Genomic DNA, 18401 nt, shown 5'->3' with positions numbered 1-18401 from the left:
CGGCCGGAAGGAGGCAGCCACCTACGGGCACTCCGGAAAAATGTAGTTTACTGGCCCCTCCCTGGAGATGAGCCAATGGAAGACTCTTAAAGGGGACTAGAGGGGAGGGAGACGCAACTGCGTCTCGCAGGGCATCTTGGGAACTGTAGTTTAATTCGTGGCTGAGACCCCCCCACCACCACCACGGGATTCCGGGAAAACCTGGTAAGAATGTGGTCGAGGCTTTGAACTGTGAGTTGGAGAGGGTGGGACTAAGCAGGAGGCAGATCCAACAAACGGTAACGCTTTCGTGACGTCATCGACACGCGCCGGAAGCGCCGTTCACACGAGCGCTCAATCTGCCCTGGCTGCGAGGATGGCGGGCTTCGCGGAGCTCGGGCTGTCTTCGTGGCTCGTGGAACAGTGTCGGCAGATGGGTTTGAAGCAGCCCACGCCCGTGCAGCTAGGCTGCATCCCCGCCATCCTGGAGGGTGAGTGTAGCTTGACCTCTCCAGGAGGCGTCTCCGCTACTGTCGCTTCTCTTGCCTTCTCTCAGCTTTTGCCCACGCGGGTCCCGTGAGGCAAGGGGCAGCCTTGGGCCTTACGGGCGATCCTGGGTTCCGGAGGACGACTAGGTAATGTAGGCTGTACGACTGACTCGCCTGCACAAGTGATGTAATCTCTGAAACTTTCTAGCCTCATCACTGGGAGGGTTTGATGAATAACTAATAGATAGTACTGGGAAAATTCGGTAGACCTTGCTTTACTGTCTTCATTTTACAAATGGCAATTGAGGTTGTCAAGATTATTGGTAAATCCAAGACTCTGGTCCTTAGACTGCTCTTCTCTCCACCCCTTTGGTACAACCCAGTTTTGCCATTAAAGAGAAGCCTTCAGGAAGCCTAGGATGTGACAAGTTAATGCATTAAACAGGGATGAAGAGTCAGTAGGGAGAATAGGATGCAGGTTGGGGGAGGGCATTCTGGACTGAGGAGGACATTATGAGTTTCCTAAGCTCTGATCCTGGGGAAGGAGTCAAAATGAGATCGTGGTTAGTAGCAGGTTCAGTTCAGTTCAGTCGCTCAGTCGTGTTCTACTCTTTGCAACCCCATGAATTGCAGCACGCCAGGCCTCTCTGTCCATCACCAACTCCCGGAGTCTACCCAAACCCATGTCCATCGAGTCGGTGATGCCATCCAACCATCTCATCCTCTGTCGTCCCCTTCTCCTCCCGCCCCCAATCCTACCCAGCATTAGGGTCTTTTCCAACGAGTCAACTCTTCGCATGAGGTGGCCAAAGTATTGGAGTTTCAGCTTCAACATCAATCCTTCCAATGAACACCCAGGATTGATCTCTTTTAGGATGGATTGACTGGATCTCCTTGCAGTCCAAGGGACTCTCAAGAGTCTTCTCCAACACCACAGTTCAAAAGCATCAATTCTGCAGCGCTCAGCTTTCTTCACTGTCCAACTCTCACATCCATACATGACCACTGGAAAAACCATAGCCTTGACTAGATGGACCTTTGTTGGCAAAGTAATGTCTCTGCTTTTAAATATGCTATCTAGGTTGGCCATAACCTTCCTTCCAAGGAGTAAGCGTCTTTTAATTTCATGGCTGCAATCACCATCAGCAGTGATTTTGGAGCCCAAAAAAATCAAGTCTGACACTGTTTCCCCATCTATTTCCCATGAAGTGATGGGCCCAGATGCCATGATCTTAGTTTTCTGAACGTTGAGCTTTAAGCCAACTTTTTCACTCTCCTCTTTCACCTTCATCAAGAGGCTCTTTAGTTCTTCTTCACTTTCTACCATAAGGGTGGTGTCATCCGCATATCTGAGGTTATTGATATTTCTCCCGGCAATCTTGATTTCAGCTTGTGTTTCTTCCAGCCCAGCGTTTCTCATGATGTACTCTGCATATAAGTAGTAGCAGGTATCTCAAGTCAAATGGATGTGGGTTCCAGTCCAGGCTGTTACTCACTTTCTGTATGTCCTGGGCAAACCTTTGACTCTGTTTCCCCTTCTGCTAAATGGGGACGATAATGGCCTCACCCTCCTTAAATTTGTCAGTACTCTAAATGGAAAGTTGTCATAATGTCTTCAACAGGAAGGGCACAGGATGGTACTGAGCATACAGTTCTTGTCATTATCGTTAAGTTGCTAAGTCGTGCCCGAGTCTTTTGTGACCACGTGGACTGTAGCCCGTCGGGCTCTTCTGTCCATGGGATTTCCAGACAAGAGTACTGGAGTGGGTTGCCATTTCCTTCTCCAGGGGATCTTCCCAACCCAGGGATGGAACCTACGTCTCCTGCATTAGCAGGTGGATTCTCTACCACTGAGTCACCAGGGAAGCCTGAGCATATAGTCATTGCTCATTAAATGTTAGCTGCTGTAAACTGTGCCTGATGGAATACCTGTCTGCTCCTGTGACACTGCTCTGCTCTCTGCCCAGGTCGGGACTGCCTGGGCTGTGCCAAGACAGGCAGCGGCAAAACAGCAGCGTTTGTCCTGCCCATCTTGCAGAAGCTGTCTGAGGATCCCTATGGCATCTTCTGCCTCGTCCTGACACCCACCAGGTGAGTCCCACCCCCCACACACAGACGCATGCCTCTTGGGTGAATTAACCAGCTGTGTGCTCTTGAGCACATGCCTTTACCTCTTTGAGTACACTTGCCATGTGTGCAAAATGGGAACAGAAATTAGCCCAACCCTTAGAGGTGCTGAAGAATTAGCAAGGTGGTGTGTGAGAAGTGCTGAGCACAGGACTTGACTCAGGGCAAGCATGAAGGCTGGGAAGTAGGGACATGGGCAGAGGAAAGGCCTGGACAGAGCTGGGGGGAGAGAGGAGGGGACTTGGCCACTGACCCACTGACCAGCCTTGGAGCCAGGGGGTGGTTGACACTTGGGTCTCAGGCTTTGATGACTGTGGTGTCAAGGCCATTGCTGAGGACGTGGATGAGGAAAGGCCACGGGCACTCCAGAAAATGTAGTTTACTGGCTCCTCTATCTGACTCAGTCTGGCCCCTTCATGCCCACAGGGAGCTGGCCTATCAGATCACAGAGCAGTTTGGGTGGGACTGGCCAAGGACAAGCCATACTCTGTTCAGACACCCAGCCTAGTGAGAGGGCAGGAGCCACAATGGGCCTCCAACAGTCAGTATTAGAACCTTTGTCCAAAGGGGACTGGGAGCCATGGAGGGTGTGTGAACAGGAAAAATGCAAGCAGGAGGCCCTATTGATGGAGACAGGAATGAGAGCCAGGCACAAAACCCCTATCTGACTCAGTCTGGCTCCTTCATCCCCACAGGGAGCTGGCCTATCAGATCGCAGAGCAGTTCCGGGTCCTGGGAAAGCCTTTGGGCTTGAAAGACTGCATCATCGTTGGCGGCATGGGTATGGGGGGACCCAAGGAGGCTCTAGGCATGTGACTGCTGCAGCCTCAGACCATCTACCTAGCCCCACCTCTCACATTCCACCCACAGACATGGTGGCCCAGGCCCTGGAGCTCTCCCGGAAACCACACGTAGTCATTGCCACACCGGGGCGCCTGGCTGACCACCTCCGCAGCTCCAACACCTTCAGCATAAAGAAGATCCACTTCCTGGTGAGTCAGCTCAGGGCCCTGATTCATCCATTTGGGAACTGTGTGTCCCATAGGCCATCCATTACCAAGTTAGGAATGGTGACAATGACACCTCAGGGACCAACAAAAGGGGGCCTGTACTAGAAAAGACAGGCTCCCCAGGTGGCTCAGTTGTAAAGAATTCACCTGCCAATGCAGGAGATGCAGGTGTGATCCCTGAGTGGGGAAAACTCCCTGGAGGAGGAAATGGCAACCCACTCCAGTATTCTTGCCTGGAAAATCCCATGGATGGAGGAGCCTGGAGGTCTGCAGTCCTTGAGGTTACAAAGGGTCAGACACAACTGAGCACGCGTGCATGCACACACTAAAAAAGTTAGTTGAGGGCAGGGCCTCTCTGAGGAGTTAACGTTGAAGCTGAGATGGGCAAGAGAGCAGGCCTCCAAGACCTCGAGGGAGAGCGCTCCAGCGTGCATGTCTGAGCCCAGGAAGGAGGCACATGGAGGAGGTAGGTTGGGCCCTGGGCTGGTGGTCAGGCCTCGGACAGCAGCCTCACCCCAGGTCCCCACCCCTTGCCTGCTGCGGCTGATGCTATAGGTGATGGATGAGGCAGACCGGCTGTTGGAACAGGGCTGCACTGACTTCACCGTCGACCTGGAAGTCATCCTGGCAGCCGTGCCCGCCCGCAGGCAGACGCTGCTCTTCAGCGCCACACTGACTGACACACTGAGGGAGCTACAGGGCCTGGCCACCAACCAGCCCTTTTTCTGGGAGGCTCAGGCCCCGTGAGTCCATAGCTACTTTCTGGCGGTGGGACGGGGCAGGGCAAGTGGGAGGCGGGGCTGTCCAACAGAGGTCATTGACCATGGGCAGGGCAGGCACTGACCTCATTCAACAGAAGGGGAAACAAATCTGCCCGTGCCCAGGGTACGCACTGTGGAACAGCTGGACCAGCGCTACCTGCTAGTGCCCGAGAAGGTCAAGGATGCCTACCTGGTCCACCTAGTCCAGAACTTCCAGGACGAGCATGAGGACTGGTCTGTCATCATCTTCACCAACACATGCAAGTGAGCACAGATGGGCCTGCCTCTCCCATCCCCCAGGTGTCCCTCCCACTGTGCCTCATGGAGGTCCAGCAGGTGGTCTGAGGTTGGAGGTGTCAGGCACACGGCCAGTCTTGGCACTCCAGGGCCTCTGCTCTGACCAGCAGTTTCAGAGGATTCACTCAAGGAGGCTCAGAGAGGTCAAGCAGTTTGCTAATAAGGTCACCCCCATGAAGACAGAGCCAGGGTTTAGGGGTCCTCAGACCTGCCCTTTCCTGGTGGCTCAGATGGTAAAGAATATGTCTGCAATGCAGGAGACCCAGGTTCAATCTCTGAGTTTGGAAGATCCCCTGGAGAAGGGAATGGCAACCTACTCCAGTATTCTTGCTTGGAGAATTCCATAGACAGGGGAGCCTAGTGGGCTACAGTCCCTGGGGTTGCAGAAAGTTGGACAAGACTGAGGGACTAACACTTTCACTTCTTCAGATCTGCCCTTAACTGGAAGAGCTGAGGGCCTTGGGCTCTCCCCAGGAGACTCCTGCAGCATCTGGGAAGGCCTTGGAGAGCCAGTTCGCTGTGGTCTCGGGGTCACTGAGGCCCAGCACATCACCCCCACGGCTGTCCTCTCCACAGACCCAGGGATTTCAAAATCCTTTGACATGTTTGGGGAGAGCATCAAGGAGCTGTAGGCTGGTCTAGCCTGAGCCAGCGTAGAAGGGGAGCCCATAGCACATGGAGGAGACCTCCTGACCGCTGCCCCCCAAGAATTTCTTGGGCTACCAGAAGAGAAAAGTCTGGACGTAGAGCACCCTCTTGTTGGCTTAGGCCAGGGGAGGTGTCAGCAGGCAGGACGCAGCAGCCCTGCTTCTCCTTTCCAAGTCATGCAGGGCCACTGCTAGGGGTCTCAGGGCGTGGGGGGGGGGGTGCGGAGCACCCTCCCAGGACCCCAGCACTAGATGGACCGACAGCCTGTCCTTCCCACCAGGACCTGCCAGATCCTGTGCATGATGTTACGCAAATTCAACTTCCCCACCGTGGCTCTGCACTCCATGATGAAACAGGTTAGGCACCAGGTGGCCACACAGAGCCCTCCCCAACCAGCCTCGCCCTGGGGACTCCTCTCGGCCCCAGGGCTTTTGCCCAGGCCCTCTCCTCTGCCTGGAACACTCTTCCTGCCACCCCATCTGCCCCGTTCTGGCCTCCTCGGGGTCATCTCCCTCGCTGGACTGTGAGCCCCTTGAGGGCAGAGACTGTCCTGGCCTCTGCCATGCATGTCCCCAGGCCTCACACAGTAAGCATAAACTCTGAAACGTTTCTTGGGATGCTACCTGACACCCCCCACCCCAATTCTCTCCCAATTTGGCACAGAAAGAACGCTTTGCTGCCCTGGCCAAGTTCAAGTCCAGCATCTACCGGATCCTGATCGCGACAGATGTGGCCTCCCGGTGAGCAGCTCCAGGGTGCTCCCTCCCCCGCAGTGGCCCCCACAAAAGGGCCAGAGAGGGAGGCTGGCTTCAGGCAGCCCCAGCTTCACCGCCAAGTGACCTTGGGTGAGTCCCAACCTCGGTTTCCCCACGTGGACAGAGGTGCTGACTGGCCTCTGCCTCCAGGGGCCTGGACATTCCCACTGTGCAGGTGGTCATCAACCACAACACCCCCGGACTCCCAAAAATCTACATCCACCGAGTTGGCCGGACAGCCCGCGCAGGTGAGCAGACAGGGCGGGGCAGACTTTGGGCACCCACCCTCCTGCCTGCCCACAGCATGCAGACCCAGTCACGAGCTGGTGGGACATGGGAGGGCCACAGGCTGCAGGTGAGAGATACTAGAGGTAGTGCTTGCAAGTTGCGGAAATCCTCCTTTCAGAACCACGGGCGGGGACTTCCTGGCAGTCCAGTGTTTCAGACTCTGTGCTACCCATGCAGGGGGCATGGGTTTGATCCCTTGTTGGGGAAAATCCTGCACGCCACGCCCAAAAGACCCCCCAAAACAAACAAAAAGACAGGAGGGGGTGCTGTGTCTTCTCCACATGATCCAGGCAGCACTGAGCTGTCCCCTGGGGACACGGCATACACAACCCCCTCCCCACCACTACCTCTTGCCTCACCTGAGCCCCCTTCACCTGTCAGGGCTGCCCGTCCTAGCCCAGCAGCAAACAGGTGTACAGATCCTGATGGGTAAGATGCTGCCCTGAGGGATTCAGCGTTCAAGTTCAACCACTTGCTGTGTCTCCTCCCCAGCCCCACCTGGAAGGGGCACCGAGTCCCAGAGATTTGCTCACACCTGGAGTGGGCAGAGCCATGGTTTCTGGGGCCAGACTGGGTCTGGCTCTTCTCTCCTGCCCTGTGGCCTCAGGCCGGTCACATCAGCTCTCTGGGTCACATCAGCTCTCTGGGCCCCCACCGCCTCGTCCAACAATGGGTAACAAGAATGGGATGCCTGTTTGGGGCTGCTCTGAGGGTCTCAGGCCTGGTCAGCTCCCAGGGCTGTTCTAGCGCATTGTCTCGTGGAAATTGGAAACAGAGAAGGTGGCATGTAGAGATCGGAGCTGAAGCCTATCTGGGCTTCCTAGCAGCCACACTAAAAAGGGAAATTGGCCACATCACTGGCCCCTGATTAAGGCCAAGCTGGCAGGAGAGCCACCTCTCCCTGGAGTCCTGCTGCTCCCCTGGGACAGACCTGCCTACCACACAGAGGTCAAGCAGGGAGCTGAGACCTGACGCTCTAAGCTTCCTTCGTTTCCACTCATTCCTCCACCCACCGAGTTCCCTTTGATCAAGAGGAGCTCTGAGCCGCCGAGCAGTCAGGACCTGCTTGTACCGGCCCCTTCTCCTGGCCTCCAGCACACAGTCTGGGTGTGTCCCCACAGGGCGGCAGGGACAGGCCATCACACTGGTGACACAGTATGACATCCACCTGGTTCACGCCATCGAGGAGCAGATCGGTGAGTGCGGGTGGGGAGGTGGGGTGGTGCCTCTGGGTGAGAGGTCCACTCACCCTGTCAGCACCTGCCTGCCTGCTCATATGAGGAGGCTTAAACTTCACTTTCTTTCCTGCGCAACCCCCATAGAAGTTTCTTTTGCCCAGCTGTTGAAACAGAAACTCTGTCATGGCCTCCAGCAGCCAGAAGCCACATCTGATGGGAAGGGACTTTGGTTTCTCAGACCACAGTGTGTGTGTGGTCCCTGCAGATGAGTCAGAAGCCCCAGGGCTGTGGCCTAGGCATGTTTTTAAAAATCCCCTTGGGTAGTTTAATGTATATCCAAGACCGAGAAGCTCTGGGGCATCTCCCAACCACTGCACAGACTGTCCTGAGATTCAGAAACGTCTTGACTATAATGGACACTGTTTTCAGGGAGGAAAAAAAAAAATTCCTAATCAAATTCATAGTGTGGTTAACAACCAGAAAAAGAGAGCAATCTGTACCTAGCTCTTGCCCACCTAATCTTTATCTGATATGACTCTGTATGGCCTTGCATGCCCTGCTGCATGGAGAACTACATGGTTGAAATCTTTCTCCCTGTGGTGCCTGCCCTTCCCTGCCCCTCCCAACCCCAGGCCCCTGCTGTCCCCACAGAAAAGAAGCTGGAGGAGTTCTCAGTGGAGGAAGCCCAGGTCCTACAGATCCTCACACAGGTCAACGTGGTGCGGAGGGAGTGTGAGATTGTGAGTGTCGGAGAAGGGGCCCGTCCTCAGGGACCCAGGGTGCTTCCTTTAAGGTGGCAACCCTCGTGATGGCCTCTTCCTCCCCCTACTCCTTCCCCCCCTGCCCAGAAACTGGAGGCAGCCAACTTTGATGAAAAGAAGGAGATTAACAAGCGGAAGCAGATGATTCTGGAGGGGAAGGTGAGGGCTGGCTGAGCCATCCGTGTGATAGGGGTAGGGCGCAAGGGTCCCCAGGGAGGACAATCCGCTTAGCCACCTTCTGGTCCTCCCCATGCCAGGACCCCGACATGGAGGCGAAGCGCAAGGCCGAGCTGGCCAAGATCAAGCAGAAGAACCGGCGCTTCAAGGAGAAAGTGGAGCAGACACTGCAGCGGCAGAAGGCCAGCAGGGCTGACCGCAGGGGGCGCCCACCCAGGGCCCGGCCTGAGGCCTCCTCGTCCCCTGCACCTGCTCAGGGTCCAGCCTGAGTTCTGCACAGCGCCCACGTGCCCAGCCTGGGACTCCATCAAGCTGAGGGTTAGCGCGCCCTCCCCTGAGGTCAGGCCCCTCTCCTGGCCTGCCCAGTGCCCCTCAGCAGAGCCCGCTGACACACTCGTCGTGCAGTGCACAGACCTCCACCCTGCAGCCTCCGGCGGCCCCTTTTCAGAGCCTTGGCCAAGAGGTGGGCTGCTGAGGAAGGAAGAACACTGGCTGTGAGGTTGGGCCCCAGTCCACCTGGGGTACAGTGAGCCCAGCCCAGGGTCACCCTGGATGTGCAATGAGCAAAGGTGTGCCACTTGCAGGAGGTGCTTAATAAATGTCTTTTAACTTCTGCCGTCTGACTGGGGAGCAGGGGCAGCGAGAAGAGGGTGTGGCTGCCTGTATTTCTCAAGTCCCCCAGAACATCATGTTGCCACCCCACCCACTAGTTCTTTCCTGTCGGGCCAGGCCCAAAGCTTTGGACTGTAGTATTGACCATTCCAGCTGAGTGACCTTGGGTGGGTAAAGTCCCTTATATGGACCTCAGTTTCCTCATCTGGAAAATGGGTATAGCAACCGCTCTACTATCCAGATGCAGAAATGATGTTTTGGAGAGATCATTTCCATGCCTAGTGAACACAGCCATGTTCTAGGAGCTTCCCCACTTGCCCACTTGGTTGTATTTGGGGTTTGTGGCCAGAGTGAAGTGAAAATAGGGGGCTTAATCAGTGTCCACGTTAGTCCAAACTGTCCAGACAACATGGGCAGGGCTTAAGAAGATGGGGAAGCAGAGCCATGTGTTCTGGACACGCTCCATCGGGCTTTCTGAACCTCACCCTCTAAGTGGCTTACCAAACCCTCTACAGACTGAGGGCAGATGGACAGAGGGTCCAGTGATGGTGGTTAGGTATACCCGGCTGCTCAGACACCACACACACACAGCCACACTTAGAAATGTAATTTGGGCACCAGCACGCTCCCTGGGGAGTCTAGAAATTCTACACAATGAAAAGCTCAAAAACAGCCTCTGAGCTGTGAACAGCCAGGGCCGGCTGGAGTCCTGTGGACAAGCCCTCCCCAGGCTGAGTCGGGCCCCAGTCCCTGCCAGGGGGCTTGGCCCACTGTGCCGCCTGCGGCCTGGCCTGTGCCCCAGGCGGGAATCGTTCATGTAAAACCAGCTCCCACAGGCCCCTTCCTCTACGCAGACCCGGGGGCTGGACTCAGGGAGTGCCCTCGGCCAGGCGGGCCAGCCCCTCCCGCAGCTCGCTCAGCTCAAACAGCCTGACGTCCAGCAGCTGCGCGGCCCGGCCCACCTCAGCCCGGGCCCGCTCCCGCTCGGCCTGCGCCTCCTCCAGGCTGCGCTCCGTGGCCCGCAGCTGGTGCTCCAGTTCTGCGTTTCGGGTTTCCAGGTCCTATAGGGAGAGGGCAGGCAGTGTCGGGGCCCCAGCCAGTCTCGAGGGTCTAGCATCTCAAAGTAGGTGCTCTGGTCCCAACTCTCCCTGTCTGATGGCTTTCTCCCAGCTACCCGTACCCAAGACACTCCCTGGTCCCCCAGCCAATTTGAACTGACCACATTCGTCAAAATCCTCCTGTCACCCATTGTTCTGGGAATGAAATTCAGACCCCTCCCTCCTCTCGTTGCTCATTCCTGCTCAGCCTTTCTGGCTTCCTTGTGGTTCTTTGAATACTTTCTCCCCAGCTCAGGGCCTTTGCATTTGCTGTGCACGCTGCCCAGGAGACAACAGGGAGCATTCCCTCAAATACTCTCTCTTTGGGGGACACCAGATCCTTTAACTTCTCCACCTGATGGACTCACAGGACATGCCTCTATGAATGTTCCTCAGATAAAGTCTTCAGTGAAAGCCAGGCCAGCCACATCTGGGTACAAATGCAAGCTTCTGGCCACAGACGGGGATGTGTGAGGATTTGATAGGGGTCAAGAATGGAAATTCAACAGAGACTCAAAAATTGCTTGTGAATGAATGGAAGAAGATGAAACATTGTCCTAATAACCATCCTTTGACTCAGTCCTTCCATGCACCTGGTCATCTGACTCCTTCACAACCTTAGATGTCTTCCTGACTCCATTTATAAGTGAAGAAACGGAGGTTCAGGGAGGCACACGGCTGTCCAGAACCCGTGGGAAGGGAAGATCATGTCTGTCCCATACCAGGGGCTGGCTGCCACAGGTAGTCACCCCACCCCACCCCACAGCAACCACACATACCTGCACCTTCTGCTGTGTCTCCTCACGTTCAGTGGTGTCTGCGGCCTCACGGGACCCACTAGTCTGGCTCCTCAGAGTCTGGATCTCCTAGTGGAAAAGTTCCCAGAATCTGTTCTGAGGTCCTTGGCTCCCCTGCGGGAGATCAAGGAAGGCAAGGCCGGAGGAAACACACATGCGTACAGATGCGTTCACACACCTGGTCTTTAGTTTGCACTAGTGCCTCCAGCTGCTCCAATGACTGGCCAGGTCCCTCCTTCTCACTGACTGCAGGTGGCTCGGAGGCAGCCTGGGCTTCCAGCTCAGCCACCTGTGCAGACAGAAAGGTCAGTCCCTGATGGCCCAGTCTGTACCCCCCTCACCCCGGGGACACGCCTCCTGATCAGTCAAACCCACGACTGGGAATTCATTCCTACACATCCGGCCGCTACCTCACCTCTGGCAGGTAGGACTTTAGGGTCTGACGATCCTCTGTGGCCGACATTACTTCAGACCCATACTACAGAGCAAGAAACTAAGACTCTGGGAAGTGACCTGCCGAGATCACACATCCAGCCAGTGGAACCCAGGTCAGACAGGAGGCAGGGGCTTCACAGCAACCCTTGGGCCACTTGGGGTCTTTGCGGGGGTGGGGCTTCCTCACCCGCTGCCGCAGCCTCTCAGCCTCTGCGCGCTGGGCCTCCAGCTGCTGCCTCCACTGGGCGGCGGCCGCGTTGGCCTCTCGTAGAGCGCCCGCCAACTTGTTGTTACTGTCCTGCAGCGCGAAGAATTCGGCCTCCCACTGCACCTCTCCCACGGAGCTGCGAGAGCGCCAGAGTCGGCAGAGGGCAGGGCGGGGCCTCACTGGGCCGGGGGCGGGGCGAGGGTGGTGCTGGGTCGGGGGCGTGGTTAAGAGACCTCGAGACAAGGGGGTGGGGACGTCCCGGGGAGGCGGTGTCTTCCCGGGAGGTGGGGTCAGAGGAGGCCTTCCGTGTCAGCACCGCGACACACAGTCCGTCTGGCGAGCAGTATCAATCCATGGGATGTGGACAGAACCGGGTGGTGGGGAGGCACCCGTGGGTTTATAATTAGCTGGGGGGTGTGTGGACGGGCCAGGGTTAGCCCCGAGGAATGGATGAGGCAAGCGGGGTCGGCTCTGGAAGGGGCGTAATCTGGGTGTCTCCGCTCCAACCCAGGCCTGTACTGGTATCCCAGGCGTGGATCCACTGTCAGATTCCGCCACTTGAACGCGTCCCAACAGTTTCTGAGAATCTCCTCTCACCTCCCCCACCTTTCGTCCTGTCACGCCCCTGTACCCTGCTCTACCCCCTCACCCTTCCGACAGCATCTTTTTGAGCCGCTCGCGTTCAGCGGGGCCCGGGGCATCCGCGCTCTGGCTGCGGAATAGCTTCTCATCGCCGGGGCCGTTGGCGCTGACGAGGGGGCTCGGAGGCACCTAAGGGCATGGATAGAAATGAAGTCACAGGAGGGCGTGGCTTCAGTTAAGGGCCAGTTAGGTCATAGTTGGAGTCAGGGCTGATGTCAGGGGTCATGACTGAGAGGGGCCAGGAGGTCCTTCCCAGCACTGGGATCCAATGGTTCCTCTCCCCTCCTCACCCACCATCCATGGCCCCCCGCATGGCCCCTGGGCTGTAGTTTGGCGCCCTGTCCCGCCTCCTTGCCTTCTGGGCTCTCACCAACCCACCAGGAACAAACCTAATGCAGGCTAGCCTAAACCCAGGGAGATAGATGCTCATAATCTGCAAATTGGGGAGCAATCTGAAGCCTCGGTGCTATTCCCTCACCGCAATCACATTTCCTGGGGCCAAATTTCAACAGCCATTTAAAATTCCTACGGGAAACCTACTCCATTAGGCTAAATTCATTATGAATCCACCTGGTGCCCGGACCACAGTCCTGAGGGCAGGGACCAGCAGACTTTTTTTTATCTTCTTAAGCCCTGTTCCCAGTCCTGGGCCTGGCACGCAGTAGGTGGTCAATAAATGATGTTGAATAAGTTAGTGGGGGGAAATGCTCAGGAACAGTTTTTTACCCCACCCTACTACTTTAGGGCTTCCCAGGTGGCTCAGTGGTAAAGAACCCGCCTGCCAATGCAGGAGACATGAGAGACGCACGTTCAATCCCTGGGCTGGGAAGATCCCCTGGAGGAGGGCATGGCAAGCCACTCTGGTATTCTTGCCTGGAGAATCCCATGAACAGAGAAGCCTGGCAGACTACAGTTCATAGGGTCACAAAGAGTTGGACACGACTGAAGCGACAGTATGCAAGCATGCACCACTACTTAGCCATTTCAGCTTTCACATTTCAAGTCTGCCACGTGAGCTGGTTTTCTGGTCTTCCTTTATCTAACTTTCAGACAGGCCTATGACATGCTCCCATGGCACCCACAACCCATTTCCATGGTCCAACCAACTCTGCCATAGATCTAATTTTACATCAACAGTGAGCATTTGGTCCTGAGCACCGGCATAGCATTTAGACCCCTCCCCTCCATAGCAGTTGAGTTCCTGGCAGGCCTGGGACAAGGAGTGCTAACCTGGTGGGCAGTGAGCCCCAGGGCTGGACTGGTGAGTTCTCCCCCATCCTGAGATTTCTCCCGTGCCAGCCTTGCTGCTTCCTTCACTTCCTGGAACTTCTCAGCAAACTGAGGGATGAGGGATAGGAGCAGACAGTCAACAAACTCCCACCCCCCTCCACCAGGGCCCCACCACACTACTCCTACCCAGCACCAGCTCTGTCACTTTGGAAGAGAGGGAAGAAAGCTTGGAAAATGATGCCCAAGGAGCAGAGTGGGTATCAGGGTAGAGGGCAGGGGTGGGATGTTCACGGAGGCCACCTTGAGAAAGAGATCCCCTTTCCCTCTCATTCAGCTGATCTCAGCAAGGAGAGCCTCAGGTGGGTGCTAATCTCTTTCATGCCTGGGACGCTTGTGAATATCCTTTGTGACAAAGAGAAAGCAGATCTTGGACTTGGAGCCTCTGACAGGCACCTGTAGTCAGTGGGAAAGTAATCACCCTCTTCTCATTTTTGTTATATTATAGTTTATATTAATCTCCCATACCTGTTTTCCAGCTAGAATAGGATACACTTTTTTGTTTTCATTTTATTTATTTATTTTTGGCTGCACCAAGCAGATTGTGGGATCTCAGTTTCCTGATCAGGGATTGAACCTGGATCATGGCAGTGAAAGCCTGGAATCCTAACCACTGGCCACCAGCGAATGTTTTTTTTTAAAAATTTATTTATATATTTTTGGTTGTACTGGGTCTTCATTGCTGCTTGGGCTATTCTCTAGTTGCGGTGCACAGGCTTCCCACTGCAGCTTCTCTTGTTGCAGAGCACAGGCTCTAGGGCATGTGGGCTCAGCAGTTGCAGTTTCTGGGCTCTAGATCACAGGACCCATAGTTATAGCACACAGGTTTCAATGCCCCGCAGCATCTAACATCTTCCCAGTCCAGGCATTGAACCCGTTTCTCCTGCATTGGCAGGTAGAGTCTTTACCACTGGGCCACCGAGGAAGCCCCCCACCTTTTTAAATTTTAAAATAAATTTTCTTAGCTTGAAAGTAATTTTAAAAATATTTACAGATATACAGCCCCTTGGTTTGTGCAAAGCGGCCAGTGTAATTCATAGGGGGTATTCGGGGTAGGTAGTGTTTTCAAAAACTGTTCCAGGATTTCTCAGGTGGTCCAATGGTTAAGACTCCACACTTCCAGTGCAGGGGGTGCAATCCTCAGTTGGGGAACAAAGATCCCATATGCCACATGGCGTGGCCAAGAAAAAAAGTCCCAAGAGCAACTGAATACTCATATGTGAAAAAAACACTCCTACTTTATACCGCCCGCAGAAATTAATTCAAGATCTAAATTTGAAAGGGAAACTAATGCTTTTATAAGAAAAGAGAAGAAAAGCATCTCAGAGAGCATGAACCATACAGGGAAACAATTAATAAGACAATGCCGAATTCTAGAGACATCAGAGAGTGGAGGGAGGTGGTAATGAAGGTAGTGCCAGGGGTGTGGGGAAGCACTCAGCCTATCAAAGGCACCCAGAGAGGAGCAGGGTGTGTTCAAAATCAAAGCAGGTGGCCAACTGAGCTGGGATGTGGACCCGGGAAGTGGGAAGGGGCTACAGGCTGGTCCAATTCTGTATGCCCATTCTGTAGCTGGGAAGATGGAGGCCCAGCATCTGTCCAGGATCCCCCAGTACACACAAGAGAAGACCCAACCCCAGCCCTGCTCCTCCCACCATGTACCCCCGCAGGCCCACCTGAGTCAGATGCTGTTCAGAAGCAAAGCCAAGACCATAGACAGTGTTGGCGCGACTGTCTGCCCACTGTCCAAACTTCTGGGAGGTTTTGGTAAAGGTCATGTTGGGAGTGACAGTGCTGTTGATGATGGCCTGGGGGAAGGTGGGGTGGGGGAGAAAAGTTCATGGGTGATGGAACTGGTGATAATCAATAGGAAACCCCCAGAGAAAATCGCCTTGTATTAGTCCTTCTGTGCTAAGTCGCTTTAGTCATGTCTGACTCTTTGCAACTCTATGGACTATATAGCCCACCAGGCTCCTCTGTCTATGGGATTCTCCAGGCAAGAGAATGGGAGTGGGTTGCCATGCCCTCCTCCAGGGGATCTTCCTGACCCAGGGATCAAACGTATGTCTCTTACATCTCCTGCATCGGCAGGTGGATTTTTTTACCACTGTGCCACTTGGTTTGAGCCATTTCAGGAGGAAGATGGAGACCCAGAAAAATTCAGAGTATCCCCTGGCCCCCAAGGCACACAGCAAGGCAGTAAATGGACCCAGTCCTGTCCCTAGGATCCTTGGCACCTGTCACCCCACCCAGGCCCCACCAGGACCTTGGCACCCCCAAGGCTGATGATTCGGTAGACATTGCGGGTGGCATCATAAAAGTAGGAGACAGTGAGTGCGTGTTTGCCCGCAGGGATCCAGTTCCGCTTGGTGGCCGGGTCGATCTGGAACACGTGTGCCCGTGTGCTGAAGATGGGCTGCTCCCTGTGTGGGGAGAGGGTGCTCAGTGGGAACCAAACACACCCACCCCCAGGGACTCAAGGTCAAGCTGGCAGAAGCAGGGGCTCACCTGGCTGTGGACATTGGTCAGGCTGGTCTGGGTGGGCTCCAAGCGGCAGCCAGTGGGATGGTAGGAACTGCTGGTTTGGCCTCTGGAGGGAGAGGGGGTTTGTGAGTGTCTCCCAGGCCAGGATGAGGGAGGCCAAACATGTCCAACCCCAGGACCGCACTAGCAAGTACACCATTCACAGAATTTCAATCCAGAAGTGAAGGAAATGTAGCCTGCCAGGTTCCTCTGTCCATGGGATTCTCCAGGCAACAATACTGGAGTGGGTAGCCATTCCCTTTTCCAGGGGATCTTCCCAATCCAGAGATCAAACCCAGGTCTCCTGCACTGCAGGAAGATTCTTTACCATCTGAGCCACCAGAGGCCATCTCCTGTCCTGAGTGTTGCAGGAACATCCTCCAGATGGAGATGGCCTCTGACAGGAGCCAGGTGGCACCTGACATCCCGGTATAAATCTCACATCTTCCTGATTACAGGACTCCCAGTGAAGTCTTCTCTATCTCTGGGTTGGGCCGAGGAGGCCAAGGCCAATTCCTGTTCAGTACCTTCTGACATTCATTCATCACTCTTCAAAGCAGGGCCTCCATCAAAAGAGTGGGGCATTACCAGGTGCCTACTGGGAGACCCGTCCCCCACAGGACCCCGAAAGAAACCCCCCAGCAGAGGCACACCTTGGAGTCAAAGTCCAAAAATCCCCAGGGAGCCTCCAGCCTAGTTAAAAAGACAAGATGCAGCTGAACAGGTTCACTGTGCTGGCCACCCATCACCACTGAATCCCAATACCGCGTGGCTGGGTGGGAACCAGGTCCAGGAGAGACCTGGGGCGAGGGCAGGCCAACTGAGGGAAGGGAGGCCCGGACTCAGCAGCCTCTGTGGTCAGAGGGGGGAATGCACCCCCCTCCCTCCTGGGCAGCTGCTGTCCTGGTCACAGGGTCTGAAACCGGAGCTCCGGGGTGGGGGAGGGGCAGTGGCTTTGGCCGGCGTTGGGGGTGGGTCCTGGGTCGAGCCGGGGTTCCGGGGGCACAGGGGTCTCAGAAACTCAGGTTCCTCCTGCCGGTCCGGACGCTCCTGCCGCGACTTGCTGCACTGGGGAAAGTTACTCACCAACTAGTCATGCGCCTCGGACGCCGCCGGCCGCGGGGCTCCCCAAGGGGAGCCCGACCCCGCCCGGTGTCCGGGATCCAACATTGGGTTCGGTGGTCGAAGCCCCACCCCACGAGCCCCAGTCCAGGGGATCGGATATTCATTCAGGATCAAGGACGCCCCAACTTCGGGAAGTGTCGCCCCCAGCCCTGGAACTTCCAAGATCCCTTGCCACGGCCCTACAACACTCCGGGTCCAGAACTTCGGGGACACGTTATCTACCTCCTGCAACCGCAGGTCCAGAACTTAGGGGATCCTTCGCGCTGTCTCTGACTCCTGAACTTCGGCGACCCCCTGCCACCCTTCCATCCCCAGATCGGGAATTTCGGGGTTCCCTCGGGTCGCCCCTCCACTCCAGGTCCGGAACTTCGGAGACACCTTCACAGCCTTCTCCAACGACGGGGCCGGAACTTCGGGACCCCCTCCCAATGTCCCCTCCCTGAACCCGACTCCGGAACTTCGGGGTCCCCTGCCCTCTCAAGCTCTGGCACTTCGGGGCTCCCCCAGCCGCCCCCAGCCTCCGTATCCCGAACTTCGGCGACCCCCCCCGCACCCTCTCCGGGGCTCTGGAACTTCGGGGCCCCCCGCACCCCCAGCGCTGGCTCGGTTGGCCGGGCTCACCCTGCCGGCTCGGCGCCCCGCAAGTGTCCGGGCGCGAGACGGGTGCCGCCCCGCGGCGCCGACTCCCCGCAGCCCGGCGCCCCGCTCGCTCGCTGGCTCCGGGGCCCGCGCCCTCCGCGCCGCCCTCCGCGCCGCCCTCGCCTTTGTCTGCGCCGCCGCCGCCGCCCGCGCCGCCTCCGGTCCCATCGCGGCGGGTCCCGACGCGGCCGCCGCCCGCCCCGCCTCCCCGGGCCGCCGAGGCCGCCCCGCAGCGCCCCCTGCCGGCCCTCCGCGGCGGGGGGCGGGAGAGAGGGAGGGGCAGGAGCAGGGAGAGAGAGGGGGAGGCGGGGGCAAGAGGTTAAGAAGGGTGCGGAGGGGGCCAGTCAGAGGGGCCGAGACAGAGAGACGGAGGAGAGAGGCAGAGACAGGCGACAGGCAGACACACCTCGGGGGACAAAGGAGAATGTGGCCTCATCCTTTCAAGGGTGTATGTTGGGGGAGTGTCCGCGAGGCTCTGGGCCATTGCTGCTTTTGTCTGTGATGGGGAGTCAGGTCCCTCTTCACCCGAAGGGAGTCCAGCTGCAGGGCACATCTGCCCCTTGGTGG

General features: G+C 56.4%; 2 protein-coding genes across 4 annotated transcripts; one reads left to right on the top strand and one right to left on the bottom strand.

Annotated features, from left to right (window-relative positions):
* The first annotated feature begins 316 nt into the window (after positions 1-316).
* DDX49 (DEAD-box helicase 49) lies at positions 317-9082 on the top strand. Its single transcript, XM_081496206.1, has 13 exons — positions 317-470; positions 2435-2558; positions 3290-3375; positions 3465-3586; positions 4160-4347; positions 4489-4629; positions 5591-5666; positions 5974-6050; positions 6216-6313; positions 7475-7549; positions 8183-8271; positions 8380-8451; positions 8550-9082. The coding sequence occupies exons 1-13, from the start codon at positions 356-358 to the stop codon at positions 8736-8738; spliced, it is 1452 nt and encodes a 483-aa protein (XP_081352332.1). The 5' UTR covers positions 317-355; the 3' UTR covers positions 8739-9082.
* A 591-nt stretch (positions 9083-9673) lies between these two features.
* HOMER3 (homer scaffold protein 3) lies at positions 9674-17965 on the bottom strand. Of its 3 annotated transcripts, none has more exons than XM_081496214.1 (10): positions 17418-17965; positions 16056-16137; positions 15814-15970; positions 15224-15355; positions 13491-13598; positions 12268-12389; positions 11598-11754; positions 11154-11264; positions 10958-11044; positions 9674-10142 (listed from the first exon to the last, which is right to left on the bottom strand). In XM_081496214.1, the coding sequence occupies exons 2-10, from the start codon at positions 16067-16069 to the stop codon at positions 9951-9953; spliced, it is 1080 nt and encodes a 359-aa protein (XP_081352340.1). In that variant the 5' UTR covers positions 16070-16137; positions 17418-17965; the 3' UTR covers positions 9674-9950. The 3 variants fall into 3 exon arrangements, with proteins under 3 accessions (XP_081352340.1, XP_081352339.1, XP_081352341.1); XM_081496213.1 differs by having other exon boundaries at positions 17817-17965; XM_081496215.1 differs by lacking the exon at positions 13491-13598 and having other exon boundaries at positions 17817-17965.
* Between the last annotated feature and the right edge of the window lie 436 nt (positions 17966-18401).

Source organism: Giraffa tippelskirchi, chromosome 6 (assembly GCF_054371585.1).
Source record: "Giraffa tippelskirchi isolate mGirTip1 chromosome 6, T2T-mGirTip1v1.2.pri, whole genome shotgun sequence".
Lineage (NCBI taxonomy): Eukaryota > Metazoa > Chordata > Mammalia > Artiodactyla > Giraffidae > Giraffa > Giraffa tippelskirchi.
The sequence above is the reverse complement of the archived record's forward strand: the minus strand, read 5'-3'. Positions and strand labels throughout refer to the sequence as shown.